Source organism: Paroedura picta, chromosome 12 (assembly GCF_049243985.1).
Source record: "Paroedura picta isolate Pp20150507F chromosome 12, Ppicta_v3.0, whole genome shotgun sequence".
Classification (NCBI taxonomy): Eukaryota; Metazoa; Chordata; class Lepidosauria; order Squamata; family Gekkonidae; genus Paroedura; species Paroedura picta.
The window spans coordinates 23,042,437-23,061,179 of NC_135380.1; the positions used below are offsets into that span (position 1 = coordinate 23,042,437).

General features: G+C 44.4%; 1 protein-coding gene across 1 annotated transcript; it reads right to left on the reverse strand.

Moving 5' to 3' along the window:
- Positions 1-2,705: 2,705 nt before the first annotated feature.
- LOC143822055 (N-acetylglucosamine-6-sulfatase-like) lies at positions 2,706-18,679 on the reverse strand. The gene is made up of 13 exons (XM_077306658.1): positions 18,361-18,679; positions 14,718-14,777; positions 12,894-13,097; positions 12,673-12,738; positions 11,271-11,369; positions 10,978-11,142; positions 9,901-9,983; positions 9,538-9,656; positions 8,334-8,437; positions 7,622-7,723; positions 6,504-6,614; positions 5,056-5,163; positions 2,706-3,555 (listed from the first exon to the last, which is right to left on the reverse strand). Exons 1-13 carry the CDS (start codon positions 18,517-18,519, stop codon positions 3,412-3,414), a joined length of 1,524 nt encoding a protein of 507 aa, XP_077162773.1. The 5' UTR covers positions 18,520-18,679; the 3' UTR covers positions 2,706-3,411.
- Positions 18,680-18,743: the final 64 nt, after the last annotated feature.

Consider the following 18,743-nt stretch of genomic DNA (forward strand, 5'->3'; position numbering starts at 1 on the left):
GGATCCCGCCAACTTACTGTTGGCCCAAGGGAAAAGAATGGCTGCTTTTGACTCCCTAAAGAGGGCAACCACAGGGAACAGGGTAATCTGCTGAGATGGGCCCTTCTCCTTGATCAAGCAGAAAAGCTGGCAAGATCTATCTCAGATGCTATGATTATGATATAGCAGAAAGGACAAAAGGAGAAGAAACAGCCATGATACTGCCTTATGACACCAAGAACATGAGCAGCAAGATCCCAAGTTTCAACATTACCTGAGCTAACACAAACCCACTAGTGGCAAATCTGTCATGTGGGGATAATAACTGATGGGAATGCCAAGGAATTCCCCCCCCCCATACCCCAGCAATACACCATATAAGAGTATACAAAAAAAGGATACATTTACTCCTCCCAAAAGAGAGGGAGGCCATCTTATATTAACATATAAGGGACAGTTATGTCTTATTAATTTTCTATATTTAGGTATATAAAAAGTGGTTATCTTACATTCAGATTTATCTTCCTTTCAAGTAAATACAGATACATTAATCTGCTCTAGTTATCAATATTATACTGGTATTCTGTTTTAGAGGACTCTATGCCGCCCAAAGCTCTACTTGTCACCCACATGATTCTGTCTACCAGCCCACCCACCACAGCATTATGAAATTCATAACCCCGTGAACTACAGCGTGGACCCTTGGGGATGAGACACTGTGGGCACACCTGATCCCTGCATGAGCAAACATTCTCAGTGCCAAGCCAAACAAATCAGTTCAGAGAATCCCAATTGTGGCCTGTTTTGTCTTACCTTAGAGTAGGTAATGTCCAGCTGAAGTGTCCCCAACTTGAAGGTCTTACTCAAGTTGCACTTCAGCATCTTCCAAAGGTTTCCATGTTTTGTTGTAAGGTTGTTACAGGAATGATGGATATTTTGTTGGGATTTTCATTTTTGTTGGGATGCAGTGGATTTTGACATCAGTTGACAAAAATTTCGTTTTACCATTGCCTTGACTGCTTCTCCCGTAATCTGATGGTCTCCCACCCACATGTGGACATTTATATTCCAAGATCTTTGGGGGCAGAGATGTGCATTTCCCCTGTAATTGCACTGTGTAAGCAGTTATGTATTTGGTTGCATAATCATTGTATTGCTTTTTATTTTACGCTGTTGCAGTCCTCCGTGTTGAATGGGCTAGGGAACCAAGGAAAAACTGATTTGTCAGCGTCTTTCAAGGCATTCTGACATTTAACACTGATCTAGCCAGACAGCCCACATCTTTGGTTGCAAATAGTATAATATGAAGGTACCATGACCCCCTGATGCTGAGTGTCCTGGCTGTTAAAACACTGTAACAATGTATGTGGTCTGTAGATACTTTAATGCTTGTCAATGACCGTAATAAATTATCATTCAAAAAAGGTACCATGGCCCAACAAGAGTCCTTTATCAATACACCAGAAAGTAATCCCTTTTTATTAATGACTTTAAATTAAGGAATTTGTGAAATTTGTATATTGATTCCCTCCTCCTGCTTTATTTCATTTGTTTCTATTTTGTGTTTTATTATTGCTCTGGTCTAAGTTTAAATAAATTCATGCATTCCATTCAAATTAAGGCATTTACACCTCACTTTTCCCCCAAATGGGAATCCTAAGTAGTTTACAGTGTATTCCTCTCTTCCATTTTATCCTCACAACAATCCTATGAGGTAGGTTAGTCTGAGAGTGATTGACTGGCCGAAGGTTACCCAGTGTGCTTCCACAACTCAAGTGGGAATTTGAAACCAGGTCCCCCAAATACTAGCCTGGTGTTACTAACTACTACATCACATTGGAATCCAAAGAGCTCATGAGGTAACCAAATATTTCCAATGGACAGAAGCAGAGACACCCTACTACTATGATGCTAAGGAATTGATAGCAATCATTGAGGGGTGTGCACTCAAATGGCCTCAGAAACCAGAGACTATAAAATGACTAGAGTTTTGTCCTCTGTATTCTTCAAAACTTGCCAACATACTTTTGCTTTCCAGATTATGCACCGTCACTTGGTAGTGCTTCCAAGTAGCAGCTGTTGCTTCCCTGTGCGCACTAAGCTGACGGAGCTTAAACAGTTCCGCAGGGCCTGCAAGGAGGAGCTCTTCCGCCAGGCATTTGGTTGAGACCAGACATAACCAACAGCGACCAAAGGGCCCCTGCTCCCCCCCGCCCCCCCTCAGAACACCACCTGTATACTCTGGACCTGTTTGTATTGTTGCACTGTTGCATTGTTTATTGGTTATACTGTTATATTGTTATATGGTTACAACTATTAGTTATTATTATTGTACGGTTATTCAAATGTTATAGACTGTTCCATGTATTGTTCTTATGTTATTATGTAAACTGCCCTGAGCCTCCGGGGAGGGTGGTAAATAAATATAATAAAATAAATAAATAAATAATTTTTTTTTACTTTTTGCTTGCAAGCCTGTCACAGCAACCTTTATCCCTTAGGGGTGAGGCATGTTGTTAGCAGTGGAAATAAGGGTGGAAAGTGGCAACATTGTTCTCCTTACATTCTTAAATCACAGGCAGAACCTGGAGCAGGCGTTGGAAGGGTTCTCCAGGGTCATCTAGTCCAGCCCCCTGCACCATGCAGGAAACTCACAAGTACCTGGCTTTTGTTCACTTGTGTCCAGAGCAGAAGCTGGTTCAGTGAATGTTAAGGCCAGAGATTCATTCCTAATAAAAACTCTTCAATTCCATTTATTTTCACAGCACTAAGACAGAAAGTCACAGATGGGATAAACAGCAGCTTCCTGAGCCACCACAAGCTACATAGCATTTCAATCAAAACTTCCAAAGACAGAGGAGGGACAGGAACAAACAACTGAGAAAGGACACTCAGATCTTAGGAAAAGAGAAGAAAATACGGTGGTGGTGGTGGTGATGATAATCTAGTAACTATCAGGAACCAGATTTATTGGTTAAATGAGAAAATAAACCTATCCCCCCATTGAGGAAGGGTAGGCTGTCCTTCAGTTATATCCCTGTGAGTGACTCTGTAAGGATCAGTAACAGACGGTTCTTGGATTATATCTAGCCCTCTGAGTGGAGCTGTTTAGTTTGCCAGACCCAGACACGAGAAAGAAAGGATGTGGATGAGCAGCAGAACAAGTGGCACCAGGAAATGATATCAAGTCCATTGGGGCAGGGGGACGAGGCACAGAACTTCCACCCACTCATCCAACTCACCATCCCATCCTCCTGGTGTCAGGCCCCATCAACAACATTGTTTGCTGGCCTGGGCTTGCCACCCAAGATAGCCAGACTATAAAGCCAGCATAAGGTCAGTTTAAGAATGGAGAAGATGGGGCTCAAGAGAGAACACGATGACTTCCCAGGTTTCTTGGCACAGTCAGAGTGAGAGCATCATTGAGGCTCCCTAGGAGCGGCAGCTGGCCCCAGAACAAGCCTGGAACTTGATCAGCCTCTGGTTCATCTGCTCCAGCAGCGAGGGATCCACGGACTTGGCTATATTGAGGAGTTGATGTGGGTCTGAAGTCACATTATAAACTTCTACAAAAGCCTGAAAAAGAGGACATGAGTCAGGATTTTCCCCCAAAATGGAAGCTACACCACAAGCTTCATCTTCAAGGATAGAGCTGAAGAAGGAAGGATGGCCTTGAAGAAATACAGAATTAGCAATCAAAGATCACAGTGAAGCTCATCTAAGGATGGTACTAGATTCATCAGTTACATTCCTGTTCACCATTGTCAAAATAGGAGCGCTTCAGCATCAAAGAGTGGATGCAGAACTCTTTCGTGCTCACTCCATTAGAGTAGGGAGTGTGGCCCAGTTGTATGTCACCTGCTTGGCATGCAGAAGGTATCAGGTTCAGTCCCTGGCATCTCCATTTCTACCTAAGACCTCCCAGAGCTCCTGCAGCCACTAAGACCACTAAGGGAACTTCATGTGGCCAAGTTTCTTTTCCCCTTTACATCGATGTACTAGCCAAAACCAATCTGCATGGGATGAGAAACCAAGCAACTGTATGAAGCAGCTTTTCTAAATCAGGTTTTCTGGAGATCGACGCTGACATGTCGCTAAATTAAGCTTCTCTGCGGAATGGACTCATTGAATTCTAGCGATGCCGAGCCTTCTCAAAATGCCAGCAAAGCTTCTTGGTGATCAGCAAATATCAACTTCCCAAGCAGATCTCCCAATTTAGGGGACTGTGGCTCAGTGACAGAGCACCAGGTTTGCATGCTGAAACACACAGGCTCCCTTTTGCTATCAAGCTGAAAAAGATCTTAGGGGCTGCCAATCAAAGTAAGCCATACTGAGCTCAATTAGCCAACAGTGACTTCACTGAAGCTTCATATATTTATTACGAGTTACAGGAAAGGGGAACTTCCTAAACTCACACTCTGGGTTCACACAAGACAGAAACAAGGGTCCGTGGGCTTGTCCAGCACCCTGAAGGAATCCTAGAATATTGCCCAGAATGCTTCAGAGAGCAGGAAACCTCTACAAACTGATGTGAAAAAATGCCCCTCCCAAAACGCATTCCTCATATAAAATCTTTTATTAGGATCAGTTAAGCTTGATCACATCAGATCTCGGAAGCTAAGCAGGATCAGCCCTGGCTGGTATATGGATGGGAGACCTTCAAGGAATGACAAACCACCTCTAGATCTCTTCTTAAAAATCCTACTGGGTGGCCATAAGTTGGCTCCAACTGGATGGCACTTTATACATACGGATCTAACTGGAGCTAACCTTAGTCCTCAGTTGCCCACTGTTTTAAGACTGCTATGAAATGGGGCTTTTCTGTTATGACCAGAGAACATTTTCTCTCTACCCACCTCCAGTTCACCTTTCCTTGTGCAGAACATCCAGCTGGGTGAAGAAGCTCACTACCTTGTGATGGGTTGGGATGATGGGAAAACAGGTTCCTTCACAGGGGACAGCTCTGAAATACTGCTGACTGCCTGTGTTCCCTGTGCATTAACTAAAGTCCACAATTGCAAGCTCACCTCTCCCCTTCCCTTCCTAATGGGGGATACAGAATATGGCCAAGCTCACCTCGGTATCTGCAAACTCACAATACTGCAAGTTGACGGAGCTCAATGTGCGCACACAGGCATAGGTGTTATTGAAGGCATCCTCACAGACACAATCCGGAAAGCAATGCTAGGGTGGGAAGGAAAGAAAGAGCAAAAGAATGTATACCAAAAGCTAGCATCTAGCCAAGACTTTGAAGTGCCCTAGAACAGGGGTGGCCAAACTGTGACTCTCCAGGTGTCCATGGACTACAAGCATAATGAGCTCCTGCCAGCACCATGCTCATGGCAATTGTAGTCCATGGATGTCTGGAGAGCAACAGTTTGGCCACCCCTGCCCTGAAACATCTTTGTCAAGCAGGGTTTCCCCCAAATCATCACAAGACCCCAGGTCAAGACTCCCTCTGGACCTCTACTCACAACACAGGTCTTAGCTCAATGACTGTTTTGTGTCTTTTTAAAAAAATCACATGGCTTGTCTGGCCCCATGCAGAATGCCCTCTCCCTAATCCCTTTTCAAAACTTTCAGAAGAGATCTGGATCAAGTAATAGGAAGGAGGAGAAATGTCCCTCACTGACCTTGTAACGCAAAACAAAAGCTGTAATTGTAGTGGTATGACAGTGTGCGGAACACCCAGCGGGAGATAATATGGGGTAATTTCAACCATCCCCCCCCCTTGGAACACTCTAGATAAATTAACAAGGGGACAAGATGCAGACACAAAAGAAACCAAAAGCATCACTTCTGCCAACTGTTTGGAAGGCTGGCCTTGGTACATATGAAAATCAAGGGAAGGGCTGAAAGCAAACTCCACTTTGCATAGGCAAATGTTAAGCCCAGTGAGTCCTTGGGGTAAAACCCCTGATGACAGAGTGCCAGGAAGGAAATATTAGGGTTTGCATGTTCTACAGACACAAAGTTTTTGTTTGGAGGTAAAAACTAGGCCATACTGCTTAAAGCAAAGCCTAGTTTTACTTCTGAAGCAAAACACAACAGAGAAATAGGATAACAACTGTTTAACAATTGTTGAGAACGAGTCGCAGGGTAGCTTTAAGGGACATCTCCCTGTGCTATATAACCAGCTACTGGAACAAGAGTATAGAAACTCCAAAAGCTTTGTAAACATTTGGCGTAGAGCTCTGGATTATAATGTCTGTATTTATTTCATTCATTTATGCCCCACTTTCTCCCGAATGGGGACCCAAAGCACTTACATCATTCTCATATCCTCTGTTTTATCCTCATCATAACATCGTCACAATGGTGACCTCAGGCCAGGCATGCTTTCTGCCTAATATACTGCATAGAGCTAAGATGCAGAACAGAATGATGCAAAATCGGCTTTGGGTTCTCTTTGAAGAGAAAGGAGTGGTATAAATAAACAATCCACTTTCTCTCATTGCAGAAGCTCTATACCCCCCAAGTGGAGCACAAATGCAGCTCTGTGACTTATCAGGAGGAACACTCACCGATACCCCTGGTCCTAAATGAGGACACTTGGGGTCTTTGCCACTACAACCCTCTCCGGTGTACTCCACCAGGAAATCAGATCGCCAGCTGCTATTGCGTGTCTTGTTCACCTGCAGCAAAGGAGACATGTGCTTGAAGAAGAATACCACCTAGAACATTGTATTTCCCTCACTTTCCACTATGACATACCAAGTTTGCCAGCCTACTGTTTAATCTATGGTAGACATTCTGGCCCAATCCATTCATCCTTCAAAACAGGACTGGTAGTGACAAGGAATAATATTCTCTAGCTAATCACTGCCTTTTGAGAGCTGAGTCCACACAGCAGAGCTTTTCAAACTTTGTCCCTGAAAATTCCTTGATGGCAGACAAGCATCCCTGAAAGGAATTTATCACTACTATACGATGCTACAAAAGCAGCGTGTTGTACATCAATTGGTGGTTCTCATTGCATGCTCAAGAGATCTTGACAGCATATGAACCTAGTATCTATCCAGTTATATTTCTGCCCAGTCCTCTCTGCAACACACAGGGGTTTTAGAGCAGGGGGTGCAACAGCACAATAATTGTTATATTTATATTCCACTTTTATTTATTTTAGATTTTTATACCGCCCTGCCATACAGCTCTGGGCAGTTTACATATAACATCATGGGTAATTACATAGAACTTTTCACTATAATATCCTCCAAGTGATATATTACATTTTAAAAAGGAATTCTGGCTTCTTTTTCTCATTCCCAGCACCTTCTTCCTCATTAAAGGACATCATGCTTAGGGCTGATCCTGCGTTGAGCAGGGAGTTGGACTAGATGGCCCGTATGGCCCCTTCCAACTCTATGATTCTATGATCATTCTGCTATGACAATTTTGCCTCTAACCCCTTATAGTCTATCCCTCCCTCTAAAATACCATTCTGTAACCAGTTAAAGAAAACCCACATCACCATCCTCTGAACCCCTAAGCATTATGCCTAAACAGACACGAATAATTATTTTGTGGAGTCCTTATATACAAAACATAAAATTTGAAAATGACAGGTGTACAGAATTCTAACAATGACTCTCTTGTTTGCTACTCGGAACATTCTAGATTGGAATTTTGGAAAAGTTGTTACCAGCAGGGGCAAGAAGGACTGTCCATCCATGCGAGTCTGAGATAAATTGATTCCCGCAATGTCCAGAAAGGTTGGTCCCAGATCAATATTGAGGATGGACTCCTGGAAAGGAAGAATCACAGAATGATGTAGACCATTCAACTCAATATGAAAATGCTTCTTCATAAGAAAGGACCGAAGGCTCTCCCCCTCAAGGCAACAGTTCCTGCAGAAAGCCACTAGATCAGGACTACGAATTCTAATCCAAATTTTCACTACCTTTCCAAAAGCAACGGAAACCCTTCTCAGTTTTGGCATTATGTTTAGCATCTGTAAGCTTCCAGTTTATCATTACAAATTTTGCCTTAGTTTTGCTCATAAACTTTTACAGAAGCAGAAATAAAGACCATATTTGCAAGAACCATTCAGCATGTGTGTATCATGGAAGAAAGCCAATCAGAGATTTGGAAGATATCCTTTGCATTCATGCAGACCTATATGGCTGCCTTAAACAAAGGCCGATCTCTGGCTCCTTCTCATCCACTGTCTATTCCAACCGGCCCCCATCAGAGAAAGGGTTTTTCCAGCTGGGCTGCTGGAAATAATTTTAGCAGGGAGTCCCTGAAGATCCAGTCTGGCACCTTCTGCATGAAAAGCTAGGGCACCTCAAACTGAGACACTGAGCCCAACATAAGGAGGAGATGGGTGGAGATGAGAAAAGAGATACACTTACCAGATGGGTCTGATTTGGTTTGATGCCTGGACCTCGCACAAGCAACGGCACTCGGATGTCAAACTCATAAAGCTGCCGCTTGTCAATAGGCAGTGAAAACTGACCTGTGGAGGCATAGAAGTCCTTGTTGATTTTCACCTCCAAAGGTAACATCGATGGAAAGATGGCCAGGATTCTTGGAAGTCTTTTTTGGAAAATGTACTACTCATATGGATTTCCCACCCAGCAACTTCCTTTGCCCAAAATCAGCTGTATCCAACCTCTGAGGCGGAAGTTACGGGGGGAGGGGATTTAGGGGCTTTCTGCCACCCTATGATATTCCAGGATGTGTTCCTTAATTTTCAGCTTAGATTTAAAAATGCACATCCCAGTAAGCTCTTTGATTTACATAGGTAAGAGGAAAATCATGCCGAGTGTTTCTTCCTCAAATATTTACCAAGAATGCAACCTACTCCCCCCTTTGCAGCCAATGAGTAGAAAGGTGCCAGAATGATTGGCACATGCTTCTCATTTAAACTGCACTGCATTTTGTTTAATTAAAGTCACCTAAAACATTTGGGTTAAATGTTACTTGAGCCACTTGGGCAAGATCCCACCAAAAGTCTGTACTTTTAAATGCCACAGATTATAATGGGAGAATAAAGTACATGAGAATAAGTAAAGTGCTTAAATACTTTCCACTCAATTGGGTTTTAGAAGCACTTAGTTGCATTTAGAGGCTGCTGGTTTACATCACAAGTGATCTTCCCCACCCCACAACTGCATGACATCCGGCTATGCCCAATCACTCCCCGCATGTCCCAGAAGAAGAAGAGTTGGTTCTTATATGCTGATTTTCTCTACCTGAAGGAGTCTCAAAGCGGCTTACAGTCGCCTTCCCTTTCCTCTCCCCACAACAGACACCCTATGAGGTAGGTGAGGCTGAGAGAGCCCTGATATTACTGCTCCATGAGAACAGCTGTATCAGGACTGTGGCGAACCCAAGGTCACCCAGCTGGTTGCATGCGTGTGTGTGTGGGGGGGCGCAGAATCAACCCCCCCCCCAGATTAGAAGTCTGCAATCCTAACCACTACACTAAGCTGGCTCTCACACCAGTTCTCTAATGAAAAAGAGAGGCATCTCTTCTTCCTCAAATGCTACCATTCATCCATTCCCTCTTGGCTGGAATGCATTTGTTCTAGGCAGCAGCAGTTTGCAGCTCACCAACATGGTAACCGTGGTCAGAGGTATAGAACACGTATGTGTTTTTCAGCAAGTCAAGAGAGTCCAATTGGCCCAGCACTGCTGCCACCAGGTCATCCACAGAGAGCAGAGTCTGCCACCTGCAAGCAGGGAGAAAGACACATAAAAGATCTGCACATTACAGGACATTTTAGCCTGCCCCCTCTTTTCCCAACCCAGACAGTCTGAGCATGGCTTATATGGCATTCACATACATTCAGTGTACTGCTTATTCCAACACCCTCATGGTCACAAGCATAACAAGATGGGCAGATTATCCTCCCCCACGCTGTCAGCCTCGTATTCCAAAACAGAGCTCCCTAAATGTCCTGAATCCATTCTTACCGTTCCCTGTAGGCTTTGTCAAGGAACTCAATGGATGCGTTTGACATAGGACTCTTTGCTTGCCTTACCAGCCAATGCTTGTCCTGCAAGACAAGATGGGGATGATCATTAGGGATGATTCACAGAGGCTAAGTGTCATGAGACAGGACAAGATGCACAAATTTGCTTTGAACATGGACCACTGTCCATCAAATGCAGTGTTGTCTACTCTGAATGGCAGGTCCTCAGCATAGGAAGGCCTTTCCCACCCTAGTTCTTGCTATCGGAAGACCTTTACCACAAGCAGAATGTGTGCTCCACCACTGAGGCATGACTCCCCTCCCACACCCAGAGATCTCACCTCTGTTCTCTCCTCACATCTCTACAGCCACCTATGTACTTTTCATTTGCACAGTCTATATCAAAGTTGTCATGAGACCTTGCATGGGTTATTTAAATGGTTTACATCCTCAGATTCAAGACCAGCAGACATCAAACAGTTGCAACAGAAAAGTATACAAGAACCAGTTCATTGCTGTGAATGACCAAGATAGCAGAAAGATAATGTGATGGTAACTTAAATTATAGCTTGCAACAGAAGCACGCTCCCAGCTGTCCACCGCAGAACGCAAATTTAAACCAGAACAGAACTGGGCCTCCTGTTCCTAACCTCATCCTGATGTCTAAAAGCAACTCCAAAGAAGCAGGTCTTATCATTGGTCCCAGAGGTTCATCAGGTTTGAACTTGGAAGAGCCTGCACTGAAAAGAAGCTGCCACAGGCTGGGCATCTTCCTTGCTGACAGAACTGGATGCACTGACAGTATCCTTGTTGGATTTTAACAGCTTGCCTCTCATTTTATGTCCCTTTGCAGCTGCCAACATATTGGGGGGGAAGGCCCTAAACCATTTACTGAATTACATGTTATAACTTCCCAAGGGAGCCAATCACAAATGCCACAGGATAGATGTAACCTGCACCATGTTATACTCAGCCACAGCATGGATGCCCCACACCCTTGAGGGCTGCCTTGCCTTAACAGTGCCTTCCTTTCAAGCCATGTAATCCTGCTGCCCACTTCTGTTGCTTTGTTGCTCACCTTCCCATAAACATTGAAGCTTCCATTCCGTGGTGCTTTGATGGCATTGTAGGCTGACTTGTAGTGCGGGGCTGCGGTCCAGGGAGAGTGTGCGGCAGGGGTAGACAACACCATGAGAAAGGGAAGGTGATAGTTTTTTTGTAGGAATTCCAGGCTCCGGTTTGCCTGTGGATGGGAGGTGATGAGGACAGACAGAGAAAGAGAGGTTGACAGTGGAAGAGGGTCATGAATGGCCCAGACCTCAGAGGGCTTCAGACAGTGGGCAAAGAGGAAGGAGATGTGGAGGTACTCACAAGGAGGTCAGTGAGGTAGTCTTCTTCATAGTGGTCTCCATGTTTCTCCTCACGGCCATTGGCTGAAAGCGTGTAGTTATAATACTTGGAATTCCCCACCTGTTGGGCATAGTCATCAAAGTTATTAGCAAATAGGGTAATTTCAAGTTTAGCCAACCAAGCCCCAGCCACAGACCTGTGAGAACTGTAATCTATTTCATTCCCTTCTCCCCCATTCCAAGTTTCTAACACTTCTATACAGCCTTGTTTCATTTTCTCTTCTCCCAAGATACTTACGGGGAAGACGAAGCAACCTACTGGCTTTGCTCTGCTTATCTCCGATGAACACAACAACACTCCCTCCCCACATGGGCAACCAAATGCTTTCTTGTTAAGGAAGCCTTGAATCAAATGCCAGTCCACTGCGACATCCAAATGGGGACAAACCAGAGTTTATTTCCTTCCCACAAACCAAGGTTCTAAACTGGAATGAAACCCAGGATGCAAACTTTTATTTGTTTATGCACCAACACTTGGACCCCATGGCATGCTGGAGTCTGATTGAAAAGTATGAAGTATGAACCAAACAATAGCCACCAAAATGGGTTACGGATAAACTATACAATTCTATTTCCCATTTTCAATTTCTTTCTTCTCCAGTAGTATTATCCATGAAATGATATTACAACATATTAGTATTTGATGCATACTCAATACCCATTTTAAATAAACAATGAAATTTCCACCTACTTCAAATACAAGATTCTTCTAATTCTTTCAACTGTTCCACATATTATGTCCTGGCAGGCTCAAACTTTCAGGAGGTTTTCTAACAGCTCACAGGCTTTGAAGCTGAAATTTTTCATTTTTTATATTTAAAATATTGAGTATTGAGTATGCATCAAATACTAATGTAATATCATTTCATAGATCAGGGGTAGTTAAACTGCGGCCCTCCAGATGTCCATGGACTACAATTCCCAGGAGCCCCTGCCAGCGTTTGCTGGCAGGGGCTCCTGGGAATTGTAGTCCATGGACATCTGGAGGGCCGCAGTTTGACTACCCCTGTCATAGATAATACCACTGAAAAAGAAAGTAATTGAAAACAGGAAAAATAGTTTATCCACAACCAGTTTTGGTGGCTATTGTTTGGTTCATACTTCATATTATTTGAAAGAATCAATATTCCCCCATTAGTTGTGAACATTTAAAAGAACAACAAAATAAAATTAAAAATAAGGAGAATTAAGTTCAGCCAATTGGCTGGAGCTTTTTTTTTAATTTCCTGGACTAGCAATCCGACCAGCCTTCTTTGCACCATTTGCAGCCTGATTGAAGGCTTCCATTATTGGGAAGCAGCCTACCCAACGCACCACCCTCTCAGTTGCAAACTTAGGGGAGAAGAAGAATGTAACACGCTCACCAGACCTAGCCAGTAGTTCCAGCCCACAGGGATATGCTGAACGCCTCCTACTTTGGGGTCACCATACTACAAAAGGGAAAGAGGAATTCTCAGTTAGAGGCAAGGAGTTCGATTTCAAAAGGAAGGTGTGCTGGGTAATATGTTACTCAATTACATAAGCTGTGATTTGAGCCCCTTGGGGCATATGACCGAAGTCTACCAGCAGAGGACAGCCCCTTTACCTGATTGAGATATTTGCCAGCATAGAAAGTCTGGTAGCCTTGTTTTTGCAGGTACACTGGGAAGGTAAACGGCTCCTGAAACTTCTGCCAGTCCTCACTGCTGCAGTTGCCGTCCAAGGAATTGTTCCTCACCAGGTGGTTGTGAGGATAGCAGCCAGTCAGGAGGCTGCTGCGGCTGGGACAGCACAGTGGAGTGACTGCAAACTGAAGGCAGACATTTTAGTCCATGCTATCTGTTCCCCCCGCCTTCTCCCCCCTCCCATGTGACACCCATCTCCATGAGGATGGTTCAAACCATTACCTGGGACCCAACAGGGCTGCCTGTGGAGAAACTAGAGGGGTTTGGAACAACATCTCAGTCTGGAATTAGACCCATGGAAAGGGACTGTACTAGAATCCATGCTATAACTGATTAGAAATGTGGTTCTAATGGTTTAAAATGTTGTAAATTGTTATTAATTTTTAATGTGTACTATTGTATTGTTTAACGTACACTGCTTGAGCTAGCTTCGCTGGATGGGTGGTCTATAAATCAAATGTTTTCAATCCTTAGAAAGGTCAATATTCTTTCCAATTTACCCAGTGCCATATGTGGCTCTGAAGCACCACTTAAGTTTAACCCCAAAAGCTAGACTGTCCTTTCAGTGAGGCTCAATGCAGAGGTTCTTTTTAAAATTTGTTTGGTTTTCATAGACAAGAATTGTACTGCGTGTCTGGGAATTTCTTCATGAGATAAACCATCTGCATATACACATACTGCAAAAGCAGCATAAAATAAATTAATAAGGAAAGCAGCAAACTTGAGGGCAGGGAAATTGACCAAGAGCAGGCTCAGGACTAAGAAAAAGAAATCTTTTCTTTCTGCAGCATGTAAGCTTCTGCTTTAATGTGCAAGCACAGACACTGACCTCAAGTGGCTTTCCCAAAAGGGACTTAGAGACGTCTTTTCCAAGACACTTGCATGCTTTAGCAGTCTGCTAAACAAGCCGAGCTCCCTATTTTTTAGAGCCAGAGTTGGGGGTGAGCGGTTTACAAAATGCAACGTCTTCCAGAGTTTCATTTTTCTGTTTAAAGTCCTTTTCTTTCTAAACATTCATTGTTTCATAAAATTAACAACTATGAATGGATGTTGCTGCCAATGCAGTATTTGGCAATCTTGGTGTTTTCCAAGCTATAATTAAAAGTGTTTTGAGTGATTACCCCTAGGAGTTGAGTGGGAGTCTGTGTATAATGTATTGATTTGTAAACGGAAGCAAGGGGAAGGAGAACCACAAGGACCTGTTCGCAATCCAAATGTAAAAAAAATCAAGTTATGAATTCATGCGATTGCCTGGGCAGGTCAGGTAATCCTCTCTGATGGGGTGAGAGGATCATCATGCTGATACAGAACTAACAAGTAAGGGCAAGTGATGCCGTGGAGAGTGACAGCAAACTGTCATGGATGTCAAATTCTGGTGAAATAGTGGGATGTGTGATGATACCCACGGCATATCATGCATAGTTGTTTGGGTGTGCTAAAATCAGGGTGCCAGCATATACTAGTCCCTTGGGCGTGGTCCTGAAAGAGGACTGCATTAAATCTAACAATGTAAGAGGACTGCATTAAATTCTTACTAGCTGTTCCATTAAAAGTAACTTCTACATAAAGCTTTCCATTTGTATTTAACATATAAACCACACTGGACATTATTTACTCAAACCAATATTACAGTTCAAGTATCTGTTGCTCTTGGAACATGAAATTAACACTGTTGTTTTTTTTATGGTTTATTGCTAAATATGAGTCAAAAGAGCAATTCTGAGTGATATTAGAGGGATACTTACAGCATTAGCAAAGGTGGCTCCTGACTGACCAATCAACACTTGCGTCTTTTTCATGGGAGTCTGAAAATCAAAACAAACTGTTCAGACATGGCATGTACATAGAAGATAAGCCTGTGGTAACGTATGGAGCCCATAAAATGTGAACTGTTATTTTATGCTATACATATATGTCACCTTTTGGGTCTTTATCAGATAGGTCAAACTCATAATTCGATCAATCCCATTTTTATTTATATTTTCTTAATGTGAAAGGAGAGATTGACATATGCTATAAAAATAAAGAGCCAGCCATGTGTTGCAAATTGCAGCTCAAGTGGCTGGTGGCCTGCATTAAAGTCAGGGTGGAGAGCCAAAAGAGAATCTCTACCCAGCTAGACATTAAAGGACTTTCTTAGAAGCAATCTTCAAGCCTTTTTTTATAAGGCTGGGCCACTGCAACAACTTCCACCACCTCCGTCACCCACCACAGTCCCATGATCCAGAGGGAAGTCACACTTCCTCGAGACCAAGAGCACTTCCTCATTCCAGATAAAATAATAGAAAACAAGATGGATTTTTCTTATAGGACAGCTGAGAACTGGTGGTGTGCCAACAGACTGTTTCACTTGGTGTCCTTGGCTATCTACTGTTGAGGCACACATGGGTTTAGCTCTTTAATATTTTCCCCACAATAGGACAATAGAGAGTTCTGTGTTGAATCTACCTGACCTTACAGCCAGGTGTTGCTAAGGTTACATTCTGCTGCCATCTGGTTCTTCCCTTCTACTGCTGTACAGAATTACCGCTTTGTTTACAGGGTAGGATTCTGTTCTGGAAGTTAGTAGTACTAAAAACTTGACATTGAGTTTTTTTCCTCCCTTGGTCTGAAATAGGAAGCATTTTATCTAGTTCTACAAGGCAACTAAGATATGCTTTTTAACAACTTACACCTCCCAGACTACTTATATAGCTTACCATGTCTCCTTTTGAACAGTATTATATACCAGTCACTAGCCCCAAAAATCTTTCCCTATATTTTTGCAGTCTTTTTTCATGTAGCCTTCTTAAAACATACTGCATCAGATACCAAGAGGCTCAAGTAATGTCCGTCTTATTTAGTTCCTCTTCCAGTTTTGGAAGACCAACAATCAGAGACTAATGTCTAATTCAGTAGTTCTCAACCTTCCTAATGCTGTGACCCTTTAATACAGTTCCTCATGTTGAGGTGACCCCAACCATAAAATGATGCAAGTGTTCTTTCACAGAAATGAAACCGAAACTGGCCAATGGAGTGAAGATCAGTTCAGTTCTGTCTCTTGTTCCACCATGCCGATCTCACTCTTTTCCGCTGCTCCAGACAGACAAACGCTCAATCTCGATCTACCCCGCAAGGCTGTTGTGTGGATGGCACCCCCCCCCCCCGGCCAAGCTGCTTGCCCTGCCGTGACTCCTGTGAAACCGTCGTTCGACCCCCAAAGGGGTCCTGACCCCCAGGTTGAGAACCACTGGTCTAATTTAGCTTTTTCTACAGCAGCACAGCTTTTATAGAATGATGCTCCTCCGCCGATTGCATCACTTACTGTCCAAGACAGATGCATCAAGCACTGGGTAATTTTTTGATTTAAAAAAATACTGGATTCATAGTTGGCCTGAAGGAACATCACAGACAGAAATTTTCTAAGCACAGAATAAACAGCTCCCGTAGATGGCTGAAACCTAAAGCAGCAGCCATTTTGAGTGCTATTGTAAACAGGTGAGGAGGAATTTTCTTGTGTTCATAGTTTAATCTTGTATACCATCATTTTCCAAAGTATTCAGCAGCACATAGAAGTCACAATTACTTGGCTTCACACCACCCTATTGTCGGAAACCAGTCAGGGAGGACAAAGCGAGCTAGATCACCATGCCTAAAGAGTCATCCTGACCTGGCAGCTATAGAAGGCCTTGCCAGGTGACCTGCTTCTGGCCGGTCTTCCCTGACATCCCAGTAGCCATGGGGGTCAGGGCACGCTACGACACCACCCAGCAGGTACTGGATGGAGAGTTAACAACTCCTTTAGACCAGTGGTCCCCAACCTTTTTATCACCGGGGACCGGTTAATGCTTTACAATTTTGCTGAGGCCCAGGAGGGTGGGTAATCTTTTGCCAAGGGGTGTCGCCGCCACCTGAGCCCCTGCTCTACTTGCATTCCTGCCGGTGCCCCTGACTTCCCGCCGCTTGCTGGGGGCACTGCCAGCAGCAGCTGCGCAGTGCCACGCCGAGGGGGAGCCCCAGCCATAGCGGCCACTGGAGAGCACCAAAAGTGAGCTGGTGGGCCAGGGCAGCCCCCAAGGCAGTAGCCAGGGAGGAGGACGAGGAGGAGCCGTGGACTGGTACCGACTGATCCACGGACCGGTCCAGGACCGGAGGTTGGGGACCACTGCTTTAGACTGCCTGACTTGAGAGCTGCTTTGAACTGTCATTCCCAATGTCCCATAATTCTCTGCTTTTTAACCTTAATGCCTCAGAATATGGAAACACGGAAGCTTGGTACACAACAGACACCCTGTGAGGGAGGTGAGGCTGAGAGAGCCCTGATATTACTGAAGAAGAAGAGTTGGTTCTTATATGCCACTTATCTCTACCAGACAGAGTCTCAAAACAGCTTACATTCGCCTTCCCTTTCCTCTCCCCACAACAGACACCCTGTGAGGGAGGTGAGGCTGAGAGAGCCCTGATATCACTGCTCAGTCAGAACAGCTTTATCACTGCTGTGGCCAGCCCAAGGTCACCCAGCTGGCTGCATGAGGAGGAGCGAGAAATCGAACCCAGTTTTCCAGATTAGAAGCTGGCTCTCACAACTAATTTACTCTCTCCTTATATCTGTACTCTTAGGATTCCTGTTCCATTGTCTGAGGAAGTATGCATGCACATGATAATTCATATTTCAAATGAAACTTGGTTGGTCTTAAATGTGCCATTGGACTCAAAATTTGTTCTGCTACTTCAGACCAACATGGCTCTCCCCTTGAATCTACCAGTTAGTAGTGCAATTGTACTATGATAAAGAAGCAGTCTTGCAGCTCCTTAAAAACGAACAAAGGTTTATTAAGGATAGAAGATAGTACTATGCCATGCACTAAGGATAGACTATACTGTGCTGTCACACCACAGTAAGTCCTAAGGAATTAAACTAGATTCCAAATCAACATGTAGAGAGGTGGGATGTGATTTTGCACAGATACACATGGCATGGGACTACAGCCCTTCCCTGAAATAAACGGGATGTACTACAAGGTAAGCTTGTAGAAGAATGCAGCCAGGGAGCTCTTTAATAGCTAGTTACTCTTCCAAGGACTTCTTAGTTCTCGGATTTCTCATTTAGCCGCTCTTTTGTAACATAACACTGAAGAAATCTCGCTGCTTGCAACATGGGTGCAAGTACTGACCTTCCGTCATATCTGTGCAGACTCTTTAAAACCCCACTAAACCAAAGGCTCATGCTTACTTAAGAGCAACATCTCCTTATACAAAATGGTCTCTTGATTCCACACCGGAGTCCTGGAGCAGAGCACACTCCAATACCACTCCCTGTAGCCTTGCCACTTTTAAGACCGCAAAACTTTTAATAACCACGTTGGAAAGGGGGGTGCGCCCCGCAGCTGACGGCCCTGCGTTACTCACCATGCCCCCGAGCACTAGGTCTTGGTCATCTGTCAAGATTAGCAGTATGTTGTGCCTCTCCCTCCTTCCACCTCCGCCCTCGCCCACGGCCCCCAGGGCCAGCAGGCAGGCGGTGAAAAGACACAGGGGGGTCCCACCGCTTCCCGAGGAGCCTCCCATGGAGAGGACCGGCCGAGCACAGCCTGCCTCTCCGAGCAGCCAGACTCGCACTTGCAGAGTGTTTCAGGAAGTGCAACTTTCGACGAGTCAGTCATATGATGCGCGCAAACTCCACCCGCCTCCCGCGGGCTCCCCCCACCCGCAAGGCTGCGCCGGCCGGCCGAGCCCTCAGGCCCCCCCGGGCAAGCACGGCGCCTGGGCAGCTCGCGGCGCTTTTTGCGAGG

Coding starts and splice junctions, on each gene's coding strand:
- LOC143822055 (XM_077306658.1), bottom strand. CDS start 18,519: ATGGGAGGCTCCTCGGGAAGCGGTGGGACCCCCCTGTGTCTTTTCACC. Junction 14,778..18,360: donor ACCTAGTGCTCGGGGGCATG/GTGAGTAACGCA, acceptor TTTGATTTTCAG/ACTCCCATGAAAAAGACGCA. Junction 13,098..14,717: donor GAGCCACCTTTGCTAATGCT/GTAAGTATCCCT, acceptor GTCTGCCTTCAG/TTTGCAGTCACTCCACTGTG.